We start from the raw sequence: 25,619 nt of genomic DNA, 5'->3' as shown, positions 1-25,619 counted from the left end.
CAACCTTCAGGCTATTACACAGAGTGAGAACTCTGCACGGGGAGGGACTGGTAAATACTCAAAAATTCCTAGAACAATCAAATCCATCAACACAGAGACAGATAAGGAGAGAATGTTTCAATCAATGAATGCGGCTGCGCGATATTTTGATATTAATCCATGTTCAGTACAAAGAGTTGCAGAAAATATAGCCAGATCTGCTTTCTCAGAAAAATATAAACAGAAAATTGTTTTCTATTATTGTTGAGTATAAACTATCATCTTTAGCAAGTAATTACCTCAAATTATATTTATTAACTATTGTTTAATTTTTATTTTTGTGGTCAGCATTCTCCACTCGTATACTACTTAATTTTTGACTATAGTGAAGGGAGATAATTCTGTAAATATATCTTTCTCCTTAGATTTGTGATTTTTACGGTCATAATTAGTCATTTAACCATCTACGTCGTAATTAATATCAGTAATGTAACAAGTAGAAGGATATTTATGGTTTCTAACTTACAAAATAGAAGAATAAACGTATTTTACATTGTACAATATAGCGAGTTATTTTTAGATCTGTTACGAGAAATCGAGGCAGAACACGCTGTTTTTTTAGTGCAGATATTTACAATCTATTCAGAAACCGCTGTTATAATGCAGAAATATTTAAACCGATCTGTGGATAATTATAAACGGCGCCGTGGTAGGAGATGTACATATATTTTATCAAGGCAGAACACGCTGTTTGAGTGCAGCGTTCAGAAACCGATCTGTAGGTAACTATAAAACGTTTGATGGCACAGTGGTTAGAGTTCTGGTGAATATAACTCGATTTTTAGGATACTTTCGCTATTATGATAAAAGACTAGATTTTTTCAAGGCAGAAATCATTGTTTTAATGCAGAAATATATATAATTTACAGTGTGCTCAGAAATCGATCTGTAAGGTAAATATATAATAACTTCTGAAACATATATGAATTGATTACAGCCATGGCGCAGTTGGTTGAGCAGCTGATTCTCAGTCAATGGGTCAGCGGTTCGAATCTCGTAACGGGCATATTGTCGATGGTACCGATGGTAGGGTTTTTCCTGTATAAAGTGGGGGCGGCAGCAGCCTGTGTACATCTCACACTACAAAAACCACGTAGTGTGAGTGCATTTTTGCAACCCCAGGTTTTCTCCTGGGGGGTGTACATTAAACTGGCACATGTACAATCTTCTGAATATTCTAACATTTCATTTCGGTTAGGAAATTCTCCGGAGATATGTCTATGACGCCCCCAAAATAAACAGTAGAGTGGATGTATAATCTCTAAGTCTCATCGGGGTACCTCTCACAAGTACATTCAGAAAGAATGTGACCAAAAAGAAACGTTCATGGGATGCCGAGAAGACTATAAGAAAGGTCTCAAATGAAGACAAAAGTATCAAACAAAGGATCCCATGGAGACACACAGGCCTGAGGTGACCCCATGAAAGATAACTGCTCATCATGGCTACTGTTTATTTTTGTTATGTTATCGTGAAATGCCGAGTACGTGTAATATTTTATTTATTCTGAAATATTTTTTTTAATTCTGAAATATTTTTTATTTATCATAAAATCTGATTTGAGTACCAACCACCCCATCAGAATTAACAAACTGATTAATTTACATGATTTTGAGTACTATTTACCCCATCAAAATCAACAAACTGATTGATTTACATGATTTTGAGTACCTAACTACCCATCAATTTCTGAATAATAATAAAATATTTCAGAATAATAATAAAATATTTCAAATTATAATAATTATTTCAGATTATTTGCAAAACTGATTGATTTGCACGATTTTGAATACCATTTACCCCATCAATTTCTGAATAATAATAAAATATTTCAGAATAATAAAATATTTCTTGATAATAAAATATTTCAGATTATAATAATTATTTCAGATTATTTGCAAATCTGATAGATTTGCACGATTTTGAGTACCAACCACCCCATCAGAATTGCAAAATTAATCGATTTGCACGATTTTGAGTACCAACTATCCCATCAATTTCTTAAAAAGTAAAATATTTCTGAATAATAATAAAATATTTCAGAATAATAATAAAATATTTTTTTGTAGTAATTTTTGCAAAACTGATCGATTTGTATAATTTTGAGTACCAAACTACACAAAATTGATTGATTTTGTTAATTTTGAGTACCTAACTACATATAAGAATTACAAAATTAATTGATTTTGTTAATTTTGAGTACCAACCACCCCATCAGAATTACAAAATTGATTGAGTTGTATAATTTTGAGTACCTAACTACATATCAGAATTACAAAATTGATTGATTTACATGATTTTAAGTACCAACCACCCCATCAATTTCATAAAAAATAAGATATTTCAGAATAATAATAAAATATTTCAGAATATTAAAATATTTGAGAATAATATTAAAATATTTCAGAATAATAATAAAATATTTCAGAATAAATAAAATATTTCAGAATAATAATAAAATACTTCTGAAAAATAATAAAATATTTCTGAAAAATCTACAATTTCACATACAGATTCACAATTAATTCCTCTCCCCGCAGGCCAATTAAGCATCCAAGGTGGTCTGTGAACTTAAAATTTATTCGTGTTAACATATTATTATGACACTGCAGATAAACAGGATTAGTTGGTTCTTGCACGATTAAACTTCCAGGGGGGACATGTGGTATGTGAATGTATATAAAATATATCCTTGTTGAGCCTGATCTGACTTTCCAAGATCTATCTGATAGCTGCCATTGATCACTACACAAACGAGATTAACTGCGATCGTTGATGTTATATTGACAATTCCTGGTGAAATATGTATGCCGCCGCCATATGGATCATTGTCATGTTTGAGAACAACTGGAGGTGGAGCTATTGTTTTCCATGCATCGATGATTTTAGGAAAATTTGTATCAATAATTTATTAAATTTTGGTACTGAAAACTCAAAATCTTTCCCTTCATATTCCTTTTCTGTTATTCTATAATAATTGATAAATGGTTTTCTAGGGTGGGGGGGGGAGAAGTAGCATGGATAAATACTTCCTTAATGAAAGTTTCATTAACATAATTATAATCTGATTCTAATTGATTTAGATGTTTTATTGACTCAACGATTTGTTGTTTTATATCATCGTTATAATGACAAAAACAAATTTTGTATATTGTTGATTGATTGTTTGACTTCAGAATTAATAGGGCCGGAATACATTTCATAAATTTCTAAATATCTATTTTCACCACTAAAAGTATAAAGCTTATACACACCGGCTCCATTCCACGGAAATTTCTCTCTGTATTTTGGAATTGTTATAAATTTCTTTTCATCTGTAATAAAATCATCCCGACGTGGTTCTGGTGGTCCATGGTATTCTGGCGCAATATCAGGCCAACCTAGTATGGATCTTATCGATGATTGATAAATATCAACGGCATAATCAGGAGAATGTATCTCAACCGTAGAAGATAAAGTCGGCTTATGAACTTTAATTGATAATTTTGCTTCTTTTCTGGTTATTGATTTTATTCTATGCGCAAATTCATCGTTGATTTGTTCAATCTCATAACTGCCAGTGGGTATCCCAACAACAACCCAGTCAGGTGTTCCATCATCTTTATTTTTATTAGCAAATACAAGCAAATTATTTGCTGGTGTACCAGTAAATGATCTCGATCTGATATTTGGCCAGCTGTAATACACTCGTAATTGTGCTAGTTCGATTTCTTTTACTGGAGTCGCAGTTGGAAAACTGACGTTAAATTCAGGATTAGTCGAATTTACTGAGATCATCGTTGTTTTTGGTGGAGTTGTGTTTGTCACGATCTGTTGAAGTAGCTCTACTGATGTTGTCATTATTTAATATATTTGTACCTTTAATACCATCACATTCGTGATATATTTTAATCATTTCTGAAAACTCAAAATCAGATATAATTCCATCATTAAGACTCACTGATAACAACGAAGATAACTTCGAGTATGCTACCATCGCTGTGTGTAATTTTATCATGTAATCAGATAATTTTTCATTCGTGCAAGTACTTATTTTTTTTGCGATGATATTAAGAACACCTGCAATCATTGTTGTAGCTGAAAGACAGATTATTATGGCTACTAACACCATCATTGTTATCATTGATAATAATGCGCCAGTGGACACAACAATAGCAGATACTGAATAAACGATTATGTCGACAATAACTGGTCGTCATTGATATTTCTTTATTTTTACAGTGTATTGTTTGACTCGATCTTTTAAGTTTGTCATTCACGTGCTTGATTTTACCTGTAATGTTGCGATGCAGCGTCGATTGAGGTACTCATTATATTTTATACAGTAACCAATTGAGGTGTTTCAGCTACAAATTCTAGACACCACCATAAAGATGTTGCGGTTAATTTCTTATCAGCTGCTTCCAGAATAAATATTTCTTCGTTTCTTTTATTTAATATGATAGACACAACTCTGGAAAACATGTCGGTGGAATGACACCATGGATACGTTGTGAAAATCTTGAATTTTGCAGCACTGAACACAGACACCCTGTACACACCAGTGACTGTTGCAGTATATTTAATAGTTTTATTTTGCTGTGACCATGTTGCAAACTTGGATGATACTGTGCATACGATATTGGTAATATGCCCGGGAGTTATTCCGGCTGGAATTTTAATCAGACTAATTTTGTTAACGATATCAGGAATTCCACTTACGACATCTTCGAGTGTTTTTTTAGTTGCGTCTAGGTTAGTTTTGATATCAGAAAGTTTTATGTCAATGGTATGCGGAGTGCCAAAGAATTTATCTATGGCTTCATCGGTTTTTTGAAAATCTTCGAAATCTTACAAAAGCGCCCACATGCACATCATACTCGGCCTGCAGCGTGGATAATTTACCATCTACGGTGCTGTAGCCGACGTCATACTCGGCTCGCAATGTGGATAATTTACCATCTACGGTGCTGTAGCCGACGTCCACATATTTTTTCATCATGGCATCTTCGTCGTATGTTGGATCTCTTAACACTGTTATCTTGTTTCCGTTCATGCTGAGTTCACCTGTCATTATGTCACCAGTATTTTTTAAACGATTAGTAACACTTTTTGCAATTTCATCTCTGATGGTTGTAAACGATATACTTGAATCCCTGATTCTACCGCTGTCAGTAAACACGGGAATGTTATCCATGACCACACTGAGTACTCATCGAACTATATCATTCCATTTGATGTTCTCGTTTCTAGTTTTCCATATCGGTCCTGAAAAACAACAACTTCATCTCAGTCAACTCCAGCCAGGTTCATAATATCAGCGAGTTCATCTTTAGTCGCGTACTTCGACAAATCAGTGTCATCAGATTTTTTCTTACTGGTAGAAGAAGATATTCTGTAAATATCAACCATTATATAAGATCTAAGATCTGTTTAAAACAAAGCGGTTACTTGTATAATGATGCACGACTTTATGAGGTGCCGCGGAGGACTTTGATATAGCGTCAAGTACATTAATTACTTCACTGCCGCATATTGGCGGATCCGTCATTGTTTGTGTTGGTAGCATTGAATACCAAACCGCTGAGTGAAGTGGCACGACATACTTGATAAATTCACGAGGTGGAGCTAACCCGTATGAATCGAAATAAACCCACGTGGATCAATTGCGTATAATACCCAATGAGTACCGGGTCCTGAATTATCATCAAGATTAATAATACCCATTTCAATATTGTTTGGTTGGTCCGGCAATTGATCTCACATAAAAACACCTCTGAAGTTTTTTATTTTTAGTTGTTTAGCAGCATCACGTAAATCAAAATTTGATGCTGGAATAATTAACGAAGTGTTCCTGGAAGCCTCAGACCTCTTCCTCGATGAGATCTGGGTAATCTTAGACCCAGTCCTCATTTTTTTAATCCTCGCCATGTTGCTTTCTTTAATGTCATTCCAGCAGCGGTTCCAACAGCACCTAATGCGGCTGCTTTTGCTACAACCATGACAACAAGGATTTACCACCTGTGTCCATGAAAGAAAGTAATTTTTGTTCTTCATTGGAGTCATCACCGGCATCCACAAGGAAAATTTTGTTAATACTACTTTACCAGCATCACCAGCAGGTCTCCACAGAGCAACGTTATCATCACTCTTTCTTGCAAAAACAACTGTGTGTCTAGCTCCAAAAATAACTTTTCTAACATTCCTTCAAAATCCAAAAATATGCGATAGTGGAATTGTACATGAAAAACTTCTGTTGGCTCCTAGCAACATACTTTTACGCGCTGCAAATGCCAAGTTGAAATTTGGGTTAGAACCATGAACCACTGGCGCCACATCAGCATCAGCGTTATTGGCATTGTTTCTTGGTCGTCTTATATTATACGGAATATCATCGGGGTGACCAGTATTATCCTTTTCAAACATTATTGTGGGACCTGCTGATCTTGTATAATCATCAGAATATCTTGCTAGACCAATTATTGTTGTAGCAACGTCGACATCTTTCTGAATCGATTCAATATTTTTTCCATCAATCATATATGTGGCGCTATCAAACAGTGCCATAATACCACTGTTGACAAAACCAACTTGTACTGCATCTGTGTAATTAGCATCGGTTGTTCTTACAATTGTACCTTCTACCTCAGTAAAAGCCTCAGCGGGTAAAAAATATCTACTTGTGTCATGAACTTGTAGTTCAATTCTTCCAGGTTGATCTGGTAATCATGTGTCATAAGAATAAAACTGATAATCACGTACCGATTCATCCTTACGAACAGGTACTTCCATATAAAATGCTTCATCAGATACGTGCTTGAACATTTTATTATAATTATTTATGTCTAACACGAGAATCATAGTGTTCAGGAAATTCCGCTTCCTGATATTAAACTTGAAATATTATTCCTTGGTTCACCGAGCCCTTGATCTGCTAGTGCTGCTTGTCTCTGATTTGCAGCTTGATTTATTAATTTACTGACATCTGCTGGCATAATTTCAGTACTTGGTATTTTTACTGGTTGTGATTTTCGTCTTATTAATCGTGCTAGTCTATCCTTGATTGCCAAGAAAGCCTTACCAGCAACATTGACAATTGCAGCAGGAGTTTTTTCATGAACAATATCAATAGCCTTCAACGATAATTGTTTTGCAATAGGCGCTGCTTTTGGGGCCATCCTTGTAAATAATCCCCGTACAACATCACCAAGTCCATCTCCGTAAAATACCTCGTAGACTGGTAATCGTGAGTTCACTACTCTGACAGGTACAGATTTGCGATGATTATTGTGTACAATCATTTTTATTTTATTTACCATTTATCTAACAACTAGTCACTGTAATCATCAACAAGTTCATCGATAAGTTCTCAGTAAACACTGATATCCATGATACCACCTTGAAATAATCGCTGACAAATATCAACTGCTTCATTAATTATCTCCGGCGAGTTATTTCCAGCTCGTTTACCTCCAGTCAGTATTTCTAGTCATTCTACGTCAGAAAGAACATTGTTAGGACAAGTAATAAGACCACTTCCTGTTACTCCAGGTGCATCATCATGAAACTCTTCTTGCTGTGGTGGAGATTGTGGTTGAGTAGATCGTCGCTGCGGTGGAGATTGTCATTGAGGAGTTCATCGCCACAGTGAAGATCGTCATTGTTGTATTAGTGTAGAATATTCATTTATTGTATCAATAAATTCAATATATTTAGTATCACTGCTTCTAGCTTGATCAACTCCATGATGTATGCGAAAAATCCATTTGTACCAATTATCACGACTCACCGGATCATTGGCATACTCAGATTTTAAAACGCTATCTCTTTTATCATAACTTCTCACAGCAAAACCAGCTAGTTCACTTACATTTCTAGCTCCTCTTATCTGATCAATACTGCTGTAGTTAAATTTATCGGTTATGTCAACCCTGGCCCTTTGCTCCGTTTCTGGTACACGATCTTTCATATCACCTATTTCAGTACGAATTTTGTCAATACCTTCAAGTATTTTTTCATCGGGTGGAGGAGGTTGAGCTGCAGCTATATCAGTTGGAAGTTTTCATAAAATCCCTTTTATTTTTTTAGTTCTTCCTGCTATTTTTTCAGTTTGTTCTGCGGTTTGTTCTAATACTGGAAAAATACCCTTTTTCCCCTTCTCATCATCCTCCTTAATATCCCCCCATATAGTTTTTTCAGCAGCCGCTGAAGCTTTTTCACTAGCTGTAGTTTTTTAGTGTCTTCTTCATACTCAACTTGTACTTTCTGCTACACTCGTAAGTTTTCTCTAAATGAATCTCTAACAGGAAGAAATTTCTTTATTGCTTCTAGTCTCTCTCAAGTTAATCTAGCGGTGTGAGATTTACTAGCCAGTGGCATTTATTAATATGATGATGATTTAATTATAGCAGCAGAGGGGGCGGGACCTCAATGAGACGTCCGATGGGTAAACACAAATTTCGACAAAAATAAAGTAATCCAATTAGAGAAACTCTCGGTCAAGTTAGACGCTTTGATTTATAGCGTCAGTGACCTTATTTTTTATTTTGTAATTTTAAGCAAATGACGTTTCAGACAAGTGGTCTGTGACCTTATTTTTTTTATTTCGGAGGAGCTTTTATTTTAAGCAAATGTCGTTTCAGACAAGTGGTCTGTTCACCTCCTCTGCTGCTGATGGATGGTCATATTCAGATGGACTTTTTACCATAATCTTGTACGATATCTAGTTGGAATTATATGAAAATTTTGTCAATCAGACATCCAGTATGGCTGCCATGATTGCTCTCTTGAAAATCTGTTTTGTCGGCTTTTCCTTGATTGATGACCGTATCATTTTGTTCTTAAATGCAAATGATACTGATCTGACATATAATATGGCGATGGTTGCCATCTTAAAAATCTTGTTATTGCTACTCTTAAATGGATGGTTATATTGACATTTGGTTTTCACCAAAAGATGTCTTGTAATTTCTAGTTTGAATTAAAGAAAAAATTGCCAATCTGACATCCATTATTACTGCCATTGCTGCTATCTTGGAAATCTGTTTTGGCTACTCTGCCTGGATGGATGGTCATATCAACATTGGGTTTTAACCAAAAGAGTGCATAAGGTGTTAGTAGGAGCTAATTGAAAATGATACTGATGTGACATACATTGCGGCTAACAGTGGTCATTTTGAAATTCTTGTTATCTCTTTTCCTCCTGATTTTATGATTATATTCACATGGGGTTTTCACCAAACTTCTAATGATGTCTTGTTTGTCCAAAATAAAAATGATACTGTTCTTACTTCCATCATTGCTACCAATGTAACTCGGGTTTACTCCTCAGAAATATCAGAGATGGTTTCAACACTCAGCAGTTTGAAATAATAACGGTTTTATGATAAATTCTTGGAAATTCTTTTTGGCCAGAAGAGCATCAGTCCCATTTAGGGTCTCTTATTTTGTGCTACTTTTAATTAATTTCAGTGCTAAGCTTTGTATACCAACAAAGCTGAAACGGTTGCATGCCGCAAATGTTAGACTGCGAAAGAAGTTATTAACTGAGAATGTAACAAAGAAAGTGAACCAGTCTCCAGTTTCCCAGGAACTTCTTGTCAAATTGCAGCAGCAGGTATGGAATTTGCATCATTATAAAGTGGAACAGTTTGCTTTTTAGAAATTACAAAGCCTAATTGAGCAAATAATTGCAATAAGTTTGAAAAAAAATTGTTTTTTTATGGACAGATATGTAACACAACATAACATGAATACTATTGCATATCAGTGACTAATGATTAAGTTGCCAAGGTTGCCACATTTTCATAAATGCAAGTAAGTAAGCATTTATTTTATAAAAAATTTCAGTTCTATGACCCATACATTCTGTGCCACAAAACTAGGCATGTGACTTGTACGTTCTGTGCAAAAGATGTATGTCTATGACCCATACATTATATGCAACAGATGTAGGTCTGTGACACATACATTCTATGCAACAGATGTAGGTCTGTGACCCATACATTATATGCAACAGATGTAGGTCTATGACCCATAAATTCTGTGCAACAGATGTAGGTCTATGACACATACATTCTATGCAACAGATGTAGGTCTATGACCCATACATTATATGCAACAGCTGTAGGTCTATGACCCATACATTCTATGCAACAGATGTAGGTCTATGACCCATATGTTATATGCAACAGATGTAGGTCTGTGACACATACATTCTATGCAGCAGATGTAGGTCTATGACACATGCATTCTATGCAACAGATGTAGGTCTGTGACCCATACATTATATGCAACAGATGTATGTCTATGACACATACATTCTATGCAACAGATGTAGGTCTGTGACCCATACATTATATGCAACAGATGTAGGTATATGACCCATACATTATATGCAACAGATGTATGTCTATGACACATACATTCTATGCACTAAATATAGATCAGTGATGCATACATTCTGTGCAACAGATGTAGGTCTATGACACATACATTCTATGCAACAGATGTAGGTCTATGACACATACATTCTATGCAACAGATGTAGGTCTATGACCCATACATTCTGTACAACAGATGTAGGTCTATGACACATACATTATATGCAACAGATGTAGGTCTGTGACCCATACATTATATGCAACAGATGTAGGTCTATGACACATACATTCTATGCAACAGATGTAGGTCTATGACCCATACATTATATGCAACAGATGTAGGTCAATGACCCATATATTCTGTGCAACAGATGTAGGTCTCTGACACATACATTATATGCAACAGATGTAGGTCTGTGACCCATACATTATATGCAACAGATGTAGGTCTATGACACATACATTATATGCAACATATGTAGGTCGATGACCCATACATTCTGTGCAACATATGTAGGTCTATGACACATACATTCTATGCAACAGATGTAGGTCTATGACCCATACATTCTGTACAACAGATGTAGGTCTAATGACACATACATTATATGCAACAGATGTAGGTCTGTGACCCATACATTATATGCAACAGTTGTAGGTCTATGACACATACATTCTATGCAACAGATGTAGGTCTATGACACATACATTATATGCAACAGATGTAGGTCGATGACCCATATATTCTATGCAACAGATGTAGGTCTCTGACACATACATTATATGCAACAGATGTAGGTCTGTGACCCATACATTATATGCAACAGATGTAGGTCTATGACACATACATTATATGCAACATATGTAGGTCGATGACCCATACATTCTGTGCAACATATGTAGGTCTATGACACATACATTCTATGCAACAGATGTAGGTCTATGGCACATACATTCTATGCACTAAATGTAGATCAGTGATGCATACATTCTCTGCAATAGATGTAGGTCTTTGACACATACATTCTGTATAAGATATGTGGGTCTTAGGCCTACATTCTCTGCAATAACTGTAGGGGTCTGTGACACATACATTATATGCAGTTGATGTAGGTCTATGACCCATGCATTCTATGCAATTGTTGTTGTTGTGGGGTTTAACGCCATTTTTCAGCACGATAGGCTATACATGGCGGCCAGTATTAATGGTGGAGGAAGAACCCGGAAAACCCCGGAAAGAACCACCGACCCACGAGAAGCTACTGGCAAGCTTTCTCACATGCCCACATTGGCTGAATCTTTGACTCGAACCGCCGCAGACAGAGGTGAGATGGCAGTGATCCGTAACGAAGAGCGCTTTAGACCACTCGACCACTCGGGGCCCCGCATTCTATGCAATAGATGTATGTCTATGGTACATACATTCTATGCAATATATGTAGGTCATGACCCATACATGCTATGCAATAGATGTAGGTCAATGGCACATTAAAATCTATACAATAATATGTAGGTCTATGAAACATTCTTTGCAACAGATGTAGGTCTATGACACATACATTATATGCATTAGATGTAGGTATATGACCTATACATTATATGCAGTAGATGTATTTCTGTGCAATAGATGTATGTCATTGACACATACATTCTATGCAATAGATGTAGGTCTATGACACATACATTCTATGCAATAGATGTAGGTCTATGACACATACATTCTATGCAATAGATGTAGGTCTATGACACATACATTCTATGCAATAACTGTAGGTCCATGACACATACATTCTATGCAATAGATGATGTTGGTCTATGACATACATTCTGTGGAGTAAATGTAGGTCTATGACACATAGATTGTATGCAATATTTGTAGGTCTATGACACATACATTGTATGCAATATTTGTAGGTCTATGACACATGCATTCTATGCAATAGATGTAGGTCTATGACTGAACATGACGGAAATTTGAAAATTGCTTTTCAAGGTCTTGTAAATGTCTGGAAAATTTGAAAAATGACCAGAAGAAAGGTTTTGAAAAATTGATAATTTTTCATTAATATTGAAACCAGAGTGGCACTGCTCCTTTGCATTTGTGAGAAGTTTTAGTATACAGATAAAATCATGTAGTTTAGATTATATTTTTTATCTCTTCACATCTTACTTGCAATTATTAAGTATTTTAGACCCCCATTAGGTCAGTAAACTTGTCATGTTTTGTCTGTAAATTTTATTTTGACTGGAAAAGGTGTGGATTTTTTCTCTCTCAAATTTAGCGCAGGAACCCTGCTACTAGTTGTGCCAACAAAATGTCTCTTTTAGTTCAAAAATATGAAATATTTCCCTTGTTTTGATGTGTAATGTGACTGATGTATCAAGGCTTTTTGCATCCATGTTGCTCAGATTCTTCATGTTATAGACATTTTCAAGTCTTATCAGCAGTGTGATTTATAATATGTAGGGTTTGCAGGTAATGATCTGTTAGATTTCAGTAATCTAGCAGTCTAACTGGACATGACAGACATAGCCTATTTTTGTCCTTCATACATAGTTGAAGATAGTTTGTCAACAGAAAACATTAAAAATCCAAAGCCAATTTTTTCATTTTTGGAAGACATCCCAAAGAACAATTTCTAGAAAATATAGACATTTCAGCTGATTAAGAGGGGTGAATCAGACATCTGGATCTCAGACTGGGGAAGAGGGTTTTGATTTTTAGGGCAGCAGAGTCTTTGCTGCCATTGAAAATGGTGAAATATGGTATCATGTTTCAAACAAGGTGGACCAAAAAATAGCCATTCCTTGAAAAGAAAAAGATACCGGAACATTGTGTGATGTATGTATTAAGCAAAACAATAATAACGCAGTCCAGGACATGTATAAATTATCATACTAGTTCTATTGAAGAATAAGTAGCAATTAAATAATGTCATGTTTGTCAGTAAGCAGGTGTCACAGCATTGCATCATAAAGTAAGCAAGTGACAGCATTGCAACATAAAGTAAGCAAGTGACATAGCATTGCATCATGAAGTAAGCAACATAGCATTGCATCATAAAGTAAGCAAGTGACATCATTGCAACATAAAGTAAGCAAGTGACATAGCATTGCATCATGAAGCAAGCAACATAACATTGCATCATAAAGTAAGCAAAGACATAGCATTGCATCATAAAGTAAGCAAGTGACATAGCATATCATCATAAAGTAAGCAAGCAACATAGCATTGCAACATAAATTAAGCAATTGACAGCATTGCAACATAAAGTAAGCAAGTGACATAGCATTGCATTGTAAGTAAGCAAGTGACATAGCATATCATCATAAAGTAAGCAAGTGACATAGCATAGCATCCACGAGATGTGTACTGAGTATTGATGGATTTTATTTAACATTTTTGACCCTAAGTCATGAAACTATATGACTCACTTATTTGCAGGTATAGCCCTCTTTTAAAGTTCCTTTGAGGGAGTTGGCCTTTTTTTTCACAAATTCTATATACAACACTACAGTATCCTTGTAACCAGAATGATTCAGCTTTAATTGAGTACACTTATTTTGTTATAGATAGTTGATTACCTTCATTAAGGTAGTCTGCCTTTCTTGTTCATATACCTTTTTTCTTTTTACAAAAACACAAATGTTCCACTATATTAATAACATTATGTGACTTCATCTCTTGTCTCTTTTGAGATGACTTGTATTTTACATACCTATACATTAACTTATAAGTCGAGTCGAGCAGCAGACCATAAAGATCCTGATCTGCCATAACATAATGTGTCTACTCCTAACAAACTCACAGACCCAGATCTGCCAGCACATTATGCAATGCCAGATCTGGGTTTGTGCAATTTGTAGTTGGACTCCACTTATAAGCAAGTATATATGGTAGTCTTTCCCTTATATGTAATATCTCCAATATTGAATTTAATTTCAATTTCTCAATCAGGAGGTGACAGTTTTCTGTGTTCTAACATGCCAAATTATCAGTCCTTGTCAAGTTTCAGGACATGTTAGTTGCTAGGAGATGCACAGCATTGCTACTATTTGCATTTTCCTTCCTTTGTGTCTGTTTTTCCTAGTTAAGTGGAAAGGATAATTTTCTTGTTGCATTTAAATGCATTGAAAACATTTGTTTTTCACCAAGGGTTGACAAATTTGGAAAATACAAATTATATAAATTATTTTTTTTAAAACTGATATCCCAATATTTTTTTCTGTTTCAGTTTGACAACATGGCAGAACAGAAAATTGTCAGAAAGCTTTGTCTGATGACAAACATGTACAAAAATCTCACAAGACTTATAAACCATATGGGACTAGATCACTTAAGTGGTAAGGATAAAGCAGAATGAACTGTACAAATTCCTGACCTCTTTTTGTTTTGGCTTTATATTTCATGTGGACAAGTGTCATAGAAAATGTCATAATTTTCCTCTTGACATTTTTTAATAAAACTTGATATAAATACCCAGTATAATTACTTAATTTTATCTTCATTAGCTGTGGTTTATATCCACTACCCACCTCTACAGAAATAGAACTTTTGCTCATGAATTTGTTATAACTTAAAATAAAGAGTTTCTACTTTTTAACATTGTTCCCAAAAACTATAAAAGTGACCTGCATTATATATCAGATCATCTTATACTGAGGTATGTACCAGCTAGGTTGACCTGCATGGTATGTTAGCCACCTTTTGCTGAGGTATGTCCAAGTAAAGTATGTATCAACTCAGCTTTTACTGAGGTATGTCCCAGCTAGGTTGACCTGCATGGGATATCAGCTTACCTTATACTGAAGTATCACCCAGTAAGGTTGACCTGCATTATATATCAGCTGAACCTATACTGAGGTATATATCTCAGCAAGGTTGATCTGCATTATATATCAGCTCATCTTATACTGAGGTATGTCCGAGCAAGGTATGCATCAACTCCACTTATACTGAAGTATATTATCAGCATGGTTGACCTGAATTGTATATCAGCTTTCCTTATACTGAGGTATGTCTCAGCATGGTTGACCTGCATTGTATATCAGCTGAACTTATACTGAGGTATACATCCCATCAAAGTTGTCCTGCATTATATATCAGCTCACCATATACTGAGATATACATCCCATCAAGGTTGTCCTACATTATATATCAGCTCACCTTGTACTGAGGTATATCTCAGCATGGTTGACCTGCATTATATATCAGATCAACTTGTACTAACATATGTCGGGGCCCCGAGTGGCCGAGTGGTCTAAAGCGCTCTTCGTTACGGATCACTGCCATCTCACCTCTGTCTGCGGCGGTTCGAGTCAAAGATTCAGCCAATGTGGGCATGTGAGAAAGCTTGCCAGTAGCTTCTCGTGGGTCGGTGGTTCTTTCCGGGGTTTTCCGGGTTCTTCCTCCACCATTAATACTGGCCGCCATGTATAGCCTATCGTGCTGAAAAATGGCGTTAAACCCCACAACAACAACAACAACAACTAACATATGTCCCAGCAAGGTTGACCTGCACTATATATCAGCTCACCTTATACTGAGGTACGTCTCAGCAAGGTTGACCAGAGTTATATATCAGCTTACCCTGTTCTGTAGCATGTTGCAGCAAGGTGTGTCATGGCATTAAACAAAAACCCACAAAATAGGAGATTTCATGATGAAATACCACATTATAGTTGATTGTCATCAGCTAAGAACTAATCTTTAGTGAAAAAATTAAGTAGAAATAATAAAACAAGCTATTTAAGTTATTTGTATCCATGACCATCACTGGATCACAAGAGGGGCTGCAGTGTATAGTTAGGACCATACTGTATTGATCAGGGACTGATAATGCATAACAAAAGGGGCTGCAATAAATGTATAGTGAAGAAAACACCATAATGATCCAGGACTATTACGGCATCACAAAAGGGGCTGCAGTATATAGTGAGGACCATACTGCATTGATCTGGGTCTGATAATGCATTATGAGAGGGGCTGCAGTCTATAGTGAAGAAAACACCATAATGATCCAGGACTACTACTGCATCACAAGAGAGGCTGTGGTGTATGTATAGTGAGGACGACACCATAATGATCCAGGAGTGTTATTACATCAAATGATATAGTGATGGTCACACTGTGATGAATAGATGCTGCATTTAACAGAATTGTATTTAGCCCTTTTCTTTTTCTAATAAAGTCATTTATTAAAGTCCATTGATTATGTAAACTAAATACATGTATTTTTCCTTTTTATCTTGTAAATATTACTGTGATTCTGACTGGCACCCAGCAAACAGGTTTATCTATATGATATATATGCCCTGTTAATAGGTTTAAGTCTATAATTTAAGCTGTGTTACATGAAAATATGACAGTGATGAAGTAGTTGTTCACAACTTCTTATGTGACCCAGGTGAGTGTTTGTCATGAGTGAGTGCGTGAATGAGTGCATGATTGATCATTGTATGAAACCCATGAAGGGGGCGATAACATCAAGCACCTGGCATCTAATAAAAGCCCTAGGCACCCGTCCTATTGGCTCAGGATTAACAACACCTTACTCATTTTGTCTAGGCCTATGGTGGCAATCACAATTCAAAAGAATTGTCACATTTGAATATTTAGGGTCTTCATATCTGGTAGGTTATCATGGTGTTGATATTCAGAAGTAATGGCATGCAGGTTATGTATCATTGTTTATTGTATTTGTCTCGTTTGTAGTATTGTATATTTAAGTATTTGTTCTCTTCTGTTTTAGTATTGTACATTTAAGTATTTGTTCTGTTCTACTTTAGTATTGTATATTTAAGTATTTGTTCTGTTCTACTTTAGTATTGTATATTTAAGTATTTGTTCTGTTCTATTTTAGTATTGTACATTTAAGTATTTGTTCTGTTCTACTTTAGTATTGTACATTTAAGTATTTGTTCTGTTCTACTTTAGTATTGTATATTTAAGTATTTGTTCTGTTCTACTTTAGTATTGTATATTTAAGTATTTGTTCTGTTCTATTTTAGTATTGTACATTTAAGTATTTGTTCTGTTCTACTTTAGTATTGTATATTTAAGTATTTGTTCTGTCTCGTTGTAGTTTTTTTCTTCTTTTATCTCGTATGTTTTCCTGACAGATAATAAACTCCATGACCTGCATGTGTTGTATTTGCTTCATTTTATGCAATGCCTAGCTCACACTTAGATGTGTTTCAGTTTCTGTTCTTTTGAGTTTGTCTGTAAATTTAGGGTCTACATTATACTGAATAATAGATAATGGTAATTTAATGGGGCAAAACCAGATTTTTTTCTTTCTCGTTTTAGAAAATTCTTCCACATATGAAATTCTGAGAGTCAGGAAGTTAATGGAATTTCTCCTGATAACTTTTCATGACCTAGAAGAACAAGCCCATCATGATTATAATGGTAAGTGACATTGTGTAAACAATACAAATATTTGATTCACTGTACCATGCAGTGCACAATATAGTGTTACTTTTGTTATCACCATTTCCCCTTTCAGAATTATCCCATCATTAGCATCACACCAATAAGTTACCTCATTATTAGCATTACAGAAATTGTATCATTAGTACTGCACCAAACTCTGTGTGTGTGTGTGTGTGCATGTGTGTGTGTGTTTTTAAAAGTTTTTCAGTCATATCACTATGATAAGTTACCTATCATTATCATTGCACCCATCAGAAGTTACCTCATCATTAGCATTCCACCCATCAGAAGTTACCTCATCATTAGCATTCCACCAATCATAACTTGCTATTTAAATTCAGATATTCATTTAAAGATGTGATTTGCTTGGCATTTGTTTTATAAGATCTCTAGAATATGATGATGAACATAATCGTTCTTTATAACTTTTTTGTTTTTGTCATCATAACATTTATCACAGAGTACATAAAAATAATAATTGTTATATTTATTTATTGTATATAAATTAATTTATGACAGTATTGGAGATTTTTTAAACAATGAATATTTTAGTTCACAGTCTGACATATATTTGTTATTCATCTTGTCACATAAATATTTTTGGGTCCTAGCTTGCAAATTCTTTGTTCAATGATCTAATGAAATATGCTTATCTTCAGATGTCCAAAATTTATGTCTTTATTTCTTTGGATTTTTTCTTGGGTAGATGACTTCCCTCAAATTTTCTGTATCTGACACAGTTCTTCCCTCATCTTTCTCAATGTGACACAGTCCTTACCTCAGCTTTTTTTTCTATGAGACAGAACTTTTCTCAGGTTTCTGTATTTGACATGATTCTTCATGAAAATCCAGGTTTTGGTTTGTTATTTCAGGTTATTTGACACCTTTGTCCACAGCAGCTCAACATGTGATGCATGTACCCAAAACAAAAATATTATCACCTTCCTTAATCATTCCGGATTTTCATATTCCAGGTAAGAGAGAAGCATGCTCCCTTGTGAAAAAGTTTACAAGTATTTTAAAATGTTTTTTTTTCTTAGTGTTTGTATTTTTTTATCAGATAGCTTCTATCCACTCCTCCACCAAAAACCTTTTTAAAACATATTTTTATTTAAAATCTTTCATTTTTCACATGGCAGTTGTGATGACAATTAATGACTTTATAACTAAACCTGACTTTAAAGCCAGTTTTTGGCATGACCTTGCCTCTATTGTCCATTGTGTTTGGTATCCAAAATTACTTGTTACTGTTCCAGAGGCATTGTTTCTGTCACAGATTTTGATAAGATTTGGAATGTTTTAAATTGTTAACATTTTTAATTAATTTTATTATGCATGATTTATGCATGTGCTATTGAGATGATCTGACAGCTGATTGGTAGAGATGCTTACATTCTAGAGTTTGTATTCCTGGACACATTTTAATCAGATTTTGGTATGTATCCTTACATAATCTAAAAACAGCATCTGTACATATTAATGAAATGATTTCATGCCAGACTGGCTGAGCTCTTTAATGATTTAGATTCTGGATTTTTTAATCAGGTTTTTGGTCAATCATATCAATAATATCTTGGATTGGCTGAGTTAGGAATCACTTCTATACATATTAATAAAATGACAAGTGGCTTTGTTTCTTATCTCCCTTGAGACAGTATTTATTTATCAAACACTGTAAATAAGCTTACCATATTCGCCCACTTATAAGGTGGTGCTGTACAGTTTCATATTTTGCATAGGGTTAGAATTTTAAAGAAAAAGAATTTCCCTGGCTTTCCTCCATGGTTATACTGGCTATTTAAGAATGACCTTGTATATCTTTGGTATAGTTCAAAGAACCTTTAATTCCCTTTATTTTGGTGTATGATTGATGGGTGTAATATGGGTTATAGAGTATACAGTTTGGCCTTACTCCAGATGTGCACCTTTCAAAACAGTGCTATCTCCACTTAGTCATTTTCACTTCCTGAAATTCATAGGTAAATTGTATACAAAAGAGCTGATAACTTTTTTTTTACATTTGATATGTTTGGCAATTCATTCATTGCACTTTCAGAAGCTGGTATTGTCTAATCTGGCAAAATTCATTTTCCCGATTTTAATAGCTGAACTTTAGTATGTACTTTAGACTAATTCAGGGTGATTTTTTTAGCACAAGGGAGCAGTCATTTTAGTTTGTACAATTTCCATAAGTACAATATCTGAAGAAATATCAGCCACATTACATGAAAGAAGCACAGAGATATGCCAACATTCTCTCCACTGTGCATGTTTCAAATGCAAACAACTGCGCCTTACATACGCCACTCTCTCAAAAGTACATAATAACTGGTGAGCGCTCCCTAAACATGTTATCTGGGTGTGCTGGATTTGCAAGGTAGTAGTTGTTCTCATAAGGTATTATGATTTTGTAAGTATTCTTGCAGAAACATATTTTACTAGAAAAAAAATTGTTTTATGAAGGTGGGGCCTGGTTTTCTATTATATGATATGATAGGTAAATACTTTTTTAAAAAGTTATTTCATATGTCTATGCTTTCTTTAATGGTAGATGTTAGTTTTCTGTAGAGTGTAAAGATTAATTATAATACCAATTGTAAATACTCTTAATTCATTTAGAAATTTGTAATCTCTTCTCTATGTACGCTTCAGATGAATAATATCAAATATATAGTTATGCTTGACAAGTCTACATGATGAGATATATTAAAAGCAATGGAGGATGAAAATTATTCTTGATTTGTTTCTCTTTAAAGTTTGTTTAGGAAAACTTCTGGCTGTAATTTGTTTTTGGTGAAAGAAATTTTGGGCATTAACAATCTAAGGAACAAAAATATTGCAAGATAATTTTTACTCAGAATCTGTACCCAGTTATCAACAGCAGTTTACTAAATCCTTGTTTTCATAAGTACAATATAATATCTTCCTTTAAATATAATTTATACCTAAAAAGAGAAAGGAAAAGAAACATTTTCTTTCAGTCTGGAAAGTCATAAATGTTATTCATATGCCTTTATGTTGTGTTGTAGGTCATCCGAGTCCAAAGGTCATGTTCTACAGGTCAAGAAAAGAACTGGAAAAATATAGAGATCTTCTGTTTTGGTTGCAGCATCATAAAATTCAAATGGATTCCATGGATACAGCAGCAAAAGAGTTAATTCCCTTACTTCACTCTTTGAATCCTGCTTCTAGGTAACTGTTTTCAGTACCACATTCTTTATGTTTATCCACACACTTTTTTCTCTTCCTGAAATGCTTGACAAAATATATCAGTCTAGGTAGATTCCTCATCCATATGGTTACCATGTGTTTAAGGGTATAATCTTTGAGTTCCCTCCCCTGGAGACCATGAAAATTGTGGAAAGCAATTTGGGGGTGGGAGGTAGGAACAAAAGGTCATATGTCCAAGTTTTCTATTACTTTGACATTTCTTGTTATTTTCTTGTCAAAACTTTAATATGTGCTGGAGGACAGAATATTATACAATAATTATTTGATAACTAGTTTATCTTCTCAACACTTATTTGAACAAAAGCTGAAGCTTAAGATCAGAGTCCAAATTGTTTATTTTCTGTTACTAGTTATATAGTTAGTAGTTTTGTGCATAGAAGGTTCTGAGAATATTCCACCAGGGGTAGGAGAAAGATGGCCAAAAAGGAAAGGGGAATTTATTTTTTGGTGTAAATTTTCAAGGTTTGGAAGAAAATGAAACTTTTATTGTACTTAAATTTGTAATTTAGGGAAGGGTTGCTATTGATTCCACAGAAGGATTATTTTTTTCTGAATCTTTAAATTTGTAGCAACCACTAAGTCTACAAATGTTACCCCATGCAAAGTAATTAATTCACTGTTTATAATTAACCAATAAAATAAAATAAAATCTGTTCTCAGTGGCATATTTTAATTCTGAAGTACACCTTAAGTAACAAGATCACATTAGTCAGATTATTTCTGGCCTAATCATGTAAAATATATTTTTATTTTTTTTATTTTTATTTTTCAGTGAGTTTATCAGGGTTCTAAGAGCATCTTATGACCTTTTAATAATGGATAACAAACATTGCCCAGTGGTTGTCAAGGATACGATTCAGGAACCAGAAGAACCAAGTAATCCAGACCATGAATGACAAATACTGCATATAAGGACAATTAATAATGTATGCAAATTACTTTCACATTTTAAACCTATCCAAAGATCTTACCTGCTTCAGAAGCATTAGTTGGCTGATGTGTATTGTTTCATTATCATTCCATGCATCTAGCTGGAGATGCTTGTGACAACAATAAGTAGAAAATGGTCTTGTGAAAATACAACTTGACTTTGTATACAGATTTGTATTCATGTTTGGTATACTCTGCCTGAATTATGATTTATGCTGGCCTGAAATGGGCTCTTTCCCATCATGTCATTTACTCTTACATATTGAACCCTTTATTATTCATTTCTGTCCACTTATGTACTCAATCATGATAATAGAATCTAAAGGTTTATAATGGTTTTCTACCCTTTTCTCTAAAAATTACTTAAAACAAGTAGAATTGTGGTTGTAGAAGACAATATTTTTTATGTGGTTAAAATTAGTGACACAACTGCACAAGCTATCTGGAAAATTGAACTTGCCCTTGGGAGATTTGAGTTGCTACAAAATATAACAACATAAGATCACACCTAAAATAAAAAATAATTTTAAATAATAGTACATCATAACACTTATTATCTACTTTTCCAGCCTAAAGTTCTCAGATTTAAGTATCTATCCAGTAAAAAAAACATGTCCGTCACTTGAATATTCCAATGTCAATTGTTTTTACGATTTGCTTTTTTCTGTGAAGTGTTGTGTCAGCTCATGCCTGCTGAAACTTCTATACCACGTTGAAATTGGTGCATCAAAGTAATCTTTTGAGAATGATTTGAGATCAGTTTGTTTTAACCATTTAATTATTTGCTAAGGAGTGTGTATTGGTCTCTCTAAGTTGTCTCACATAAACAATAGTGGATGATAAACATCAAATATAGGTGCTAAATTTTTGGTACATCAATTTAACAAACTCCAGGTGTCTAGACATTAGAGACAAGAACCTGTCAAAGAAATTTTACAAGTTATTAAGAATTATTGCCTATCACCTAGTCATCTTGAAATCAGTGACATGTGTCAGAACAAAGTGAATGGGCAAGCTAGGCTCATTTCAAACCTGACCATGGCAAAATTAGGACATGAAAATCAGCTAATGCCATATGTGTACAAATATGACAATTAAAATATAAATATTTATTCCCTATTTATAAAAAATCACGTGAAATAGAAAATATTTACATTATCATGTCTGCAACTGAAAATGTGGGACTGACATTGACTACAATATTGAAACAACAAAATTTGACAGGATATCATTGGAAATAAAAACTCTATCAGTAGATGAAAGGAACTGGGGGCAGTTATGTAATATAAGAATGTGGTATGTATAAATGAAGCCTAACTGAAGTACTGATATATGTACTTTGGTGAGATCACAGAGTATAAAACTTGAAAAACATAAAACATTATGAACTGATGAGAACTTCCATTAATATTTTTGGATTTGGCCCCATGGACAAGTGAAAATTTGAAGTTGCCTAGGCCAAATTTGAGCTGGTAGTGGGCATCAAGCATGTGCATTTATAAGGTAGCTCTGCTGAAAATATATATTCATTTTTCCTTAGCCAACATGCTTAAATAAATTTGTCTGTTACATAATAAATCAAAGGATCATTGTGGGGCCCTGAGTCGCCGACTGGTCTAAAGCACTGTCCGTTACGGATCACTGCCATCTCACCTCTGTCTGCGTGGGTTCAAATTTCGGATTTGGCCAATGTGGGTATGTGAGAAAGCTTGCCAGTAGCTTCTTGTGGGTCGGTGGTTCTTTCCGGGGTTTTCCCAGATTCTTCCTCCACCATTAATACTGGCCGCTATGCATAGCCTATCGTGTGCTGAAAAATGGCATTAAACCCCACAACAACAACAACAACAAAGGATCATTGTTATTTTAGAGCTTTATAGTCTGTGGAAATAAAGATCAATTTATTTATATATGATCCTTGTCATGATTCATGTCTTTTTTTAAATATTTTGTAAAGTAAGATAAGGAAAACCTGAGCATTGATAACTAAAGCTCAAATCCATAATAATCGGATTTTATATCAATAGAAGTTATCAATTGTTTTTAAAAAAATGATTTTTCCCCCTTAAAAGTAAGTACCAATCTGATATATTAATTTCAGTTTATAATACTTCCCAGTAAAGGTCCCTACACTAGTTTTATTTTTATATAAGAGTTTTCAAGGACCAACATTATGTTTACCATGGGTTAGTTTCCAGTGTTGTTAAGATTATTTATTTTCATAATAATTGTTTCATGGATTTACTCGTTACTGTGATAAAATTAATAAAGTTCCAATTATATACATTTTAAGTGTTGCTTAATTTTGTTTTCAGTTTTTATGTCTCAGGCAGTTCATAACTGAGACACAGATACACATATAATTTTTTGACAGTATTGTTACAGTTTCATCTCTATTGGTTATAGACTAGAGTCCATCATCTAAGTTCCATTGTCTGACCATCTGTTATTACATGTTTGTTATCGCTACTCCACCTGAACAAATTGGCAGTTTTCTTCCTATCTGAAAATGGTTACACTTGGACATCCCATATGAACCATCTCATTGGCTGTCTTTGAAAATCTTGTTATTGCTACTTCACCAGAATGGCCGGCCATATCAACATGGGGTAATCATTAAAGGACTTTCTTATGATCTCTAAATGAAAATGGTGTGGATCTGTCATTCAGTATGGACACCACAGCAGCCATACTGAAAATCTAATTATCACTACTCCTCCTCAGTGGAAAGTCATATTGATATGTCATTTTCACCTCAAGACTTTTTATCATGTTTAGTTGATCCTATACAAAAATAGTGCCACTCTGAAATTTACTATGGCCACCACAGTGTCCTTCTTGAAAATCTTGTTATTGCTTCTTCTCTTAAATGGAAAGTCATATCACCATCAGGTTTTCACCAGAATATTTCTTATGAGATATTAGTTAGCCCTAAATGAAAATGGTGCTCATCCAATGTCCAGTATGGCTGTCATGTCAGCCATTTTAAAAATATTTTTATTGCTAGCCCTCCTGAATGAAAAATCATATATTGCTGCGGGGTTTCACCAGAAGACTTCTTATTTTGTTTAGTTGGTCCTAAATGAAATTGGTGATGCCCAGATATCCAGTATTGTCTCCACAGCTACGTCAGCATAATGGATGGTTACCATATATACTCAGTTATAAGTAACCCCCCCCCCCATTTAGGGCTATAAAAAGGCAGCTTCTCTTTTCTCTCTAAGTTGGAGTGAATTTTGCAGTCAGAAATGTCGCAAGGAGTGACTTGTCATCAGTTGCCATCAGTTTCCAGAGTTGCACTTTGGAAAAATAAACAAGGCAAACTGGATAGATAGATGAAAAGATGGGGAAAATAAAGATGAAATAGTGTAAAATACAGTTATATTATTGAGTGAAATATGTCACAAATAAATTGACAACTTACAAATTTGTCCTAATTAAATCAATTAAAATCCATAATACTTAACATTTTAGGCATACATTTATATGATAAATCCATGAATTCAATAATACATGTAGGTCACATACTGATTCAAAATATTCCATAATGTGTTAATTCCACACATTATACAAATAAATAATCAAAGTTGAAGCCACATTTTTGTGATTCACAATATCTTATAAAT

General features: G+C 34.4%; 1 protein-coding gene across 2 annotated transcripts in view; it reads left to right on the top strand.

The window, feature by feature from the left end:
• LOC149805848 (uncharacterized) overlaps positions 1 to 25,619 on the top strand; it is a 51,458-nt gene that overhangs the window by 13,802 nt on the left and 12,037 nt on the right. The window contains exons 6-11 of one of the 2 annotated variants that reach the window (XM_089950572.1): positions 9,490 to 9,634; positions 14,636 to 14,744; positions 17,710 to 17,811; positions 18,708 to 18,809; positions 20,865 to 21,027; positions 21,839 to 21,992. In XM_089950572.1, the coding sequence (XP_089806698.1) occupies positions 9,490 to 9,634; positions 14,636 to 14,744; positions 17,710 to 17,811; positions 18,708 to 18,809; positions 20,865 to 21,027; positions 21,839 to 21,962 (745 nt within the window). In that variant the 3' untranslated portion in view covers positions 21,963 to 21,992. Of the gene's footprint in view, positions 1 to 9,489; positions 9,635 to 14,635; positions 14,745 to 17,709; positions 17,812 to 18,707; positions 18,810 to 20,864; positions 21,028 to 21,838; positions 24,280 to 25,619 lie in introns of those variants that run through there. The other variant, XM_089950571.1, reaches the window with a different exon arrangement.

Source organism: Sinohyriopsis cumingii, chromosome 2, assembly GCF_028554795.1.
Source record: "Sinohyriopsis cumingii isolate HCF-2022 chromosome 2, ASM2855479v2, whole genome shotgun sequence".
Lineage (NCBI taxonomy): Eukaryota > Metazoa > Mollusca > Bivalvia > Unionida > Unionidae > Sinohyriopsis > Sinohyriopsis cumingii.
The sequence above is the reverse complement of the archived record's forward strand: the minus strand, read 5'-3'. Positions and strand labels throughout refer to the sequence as shown.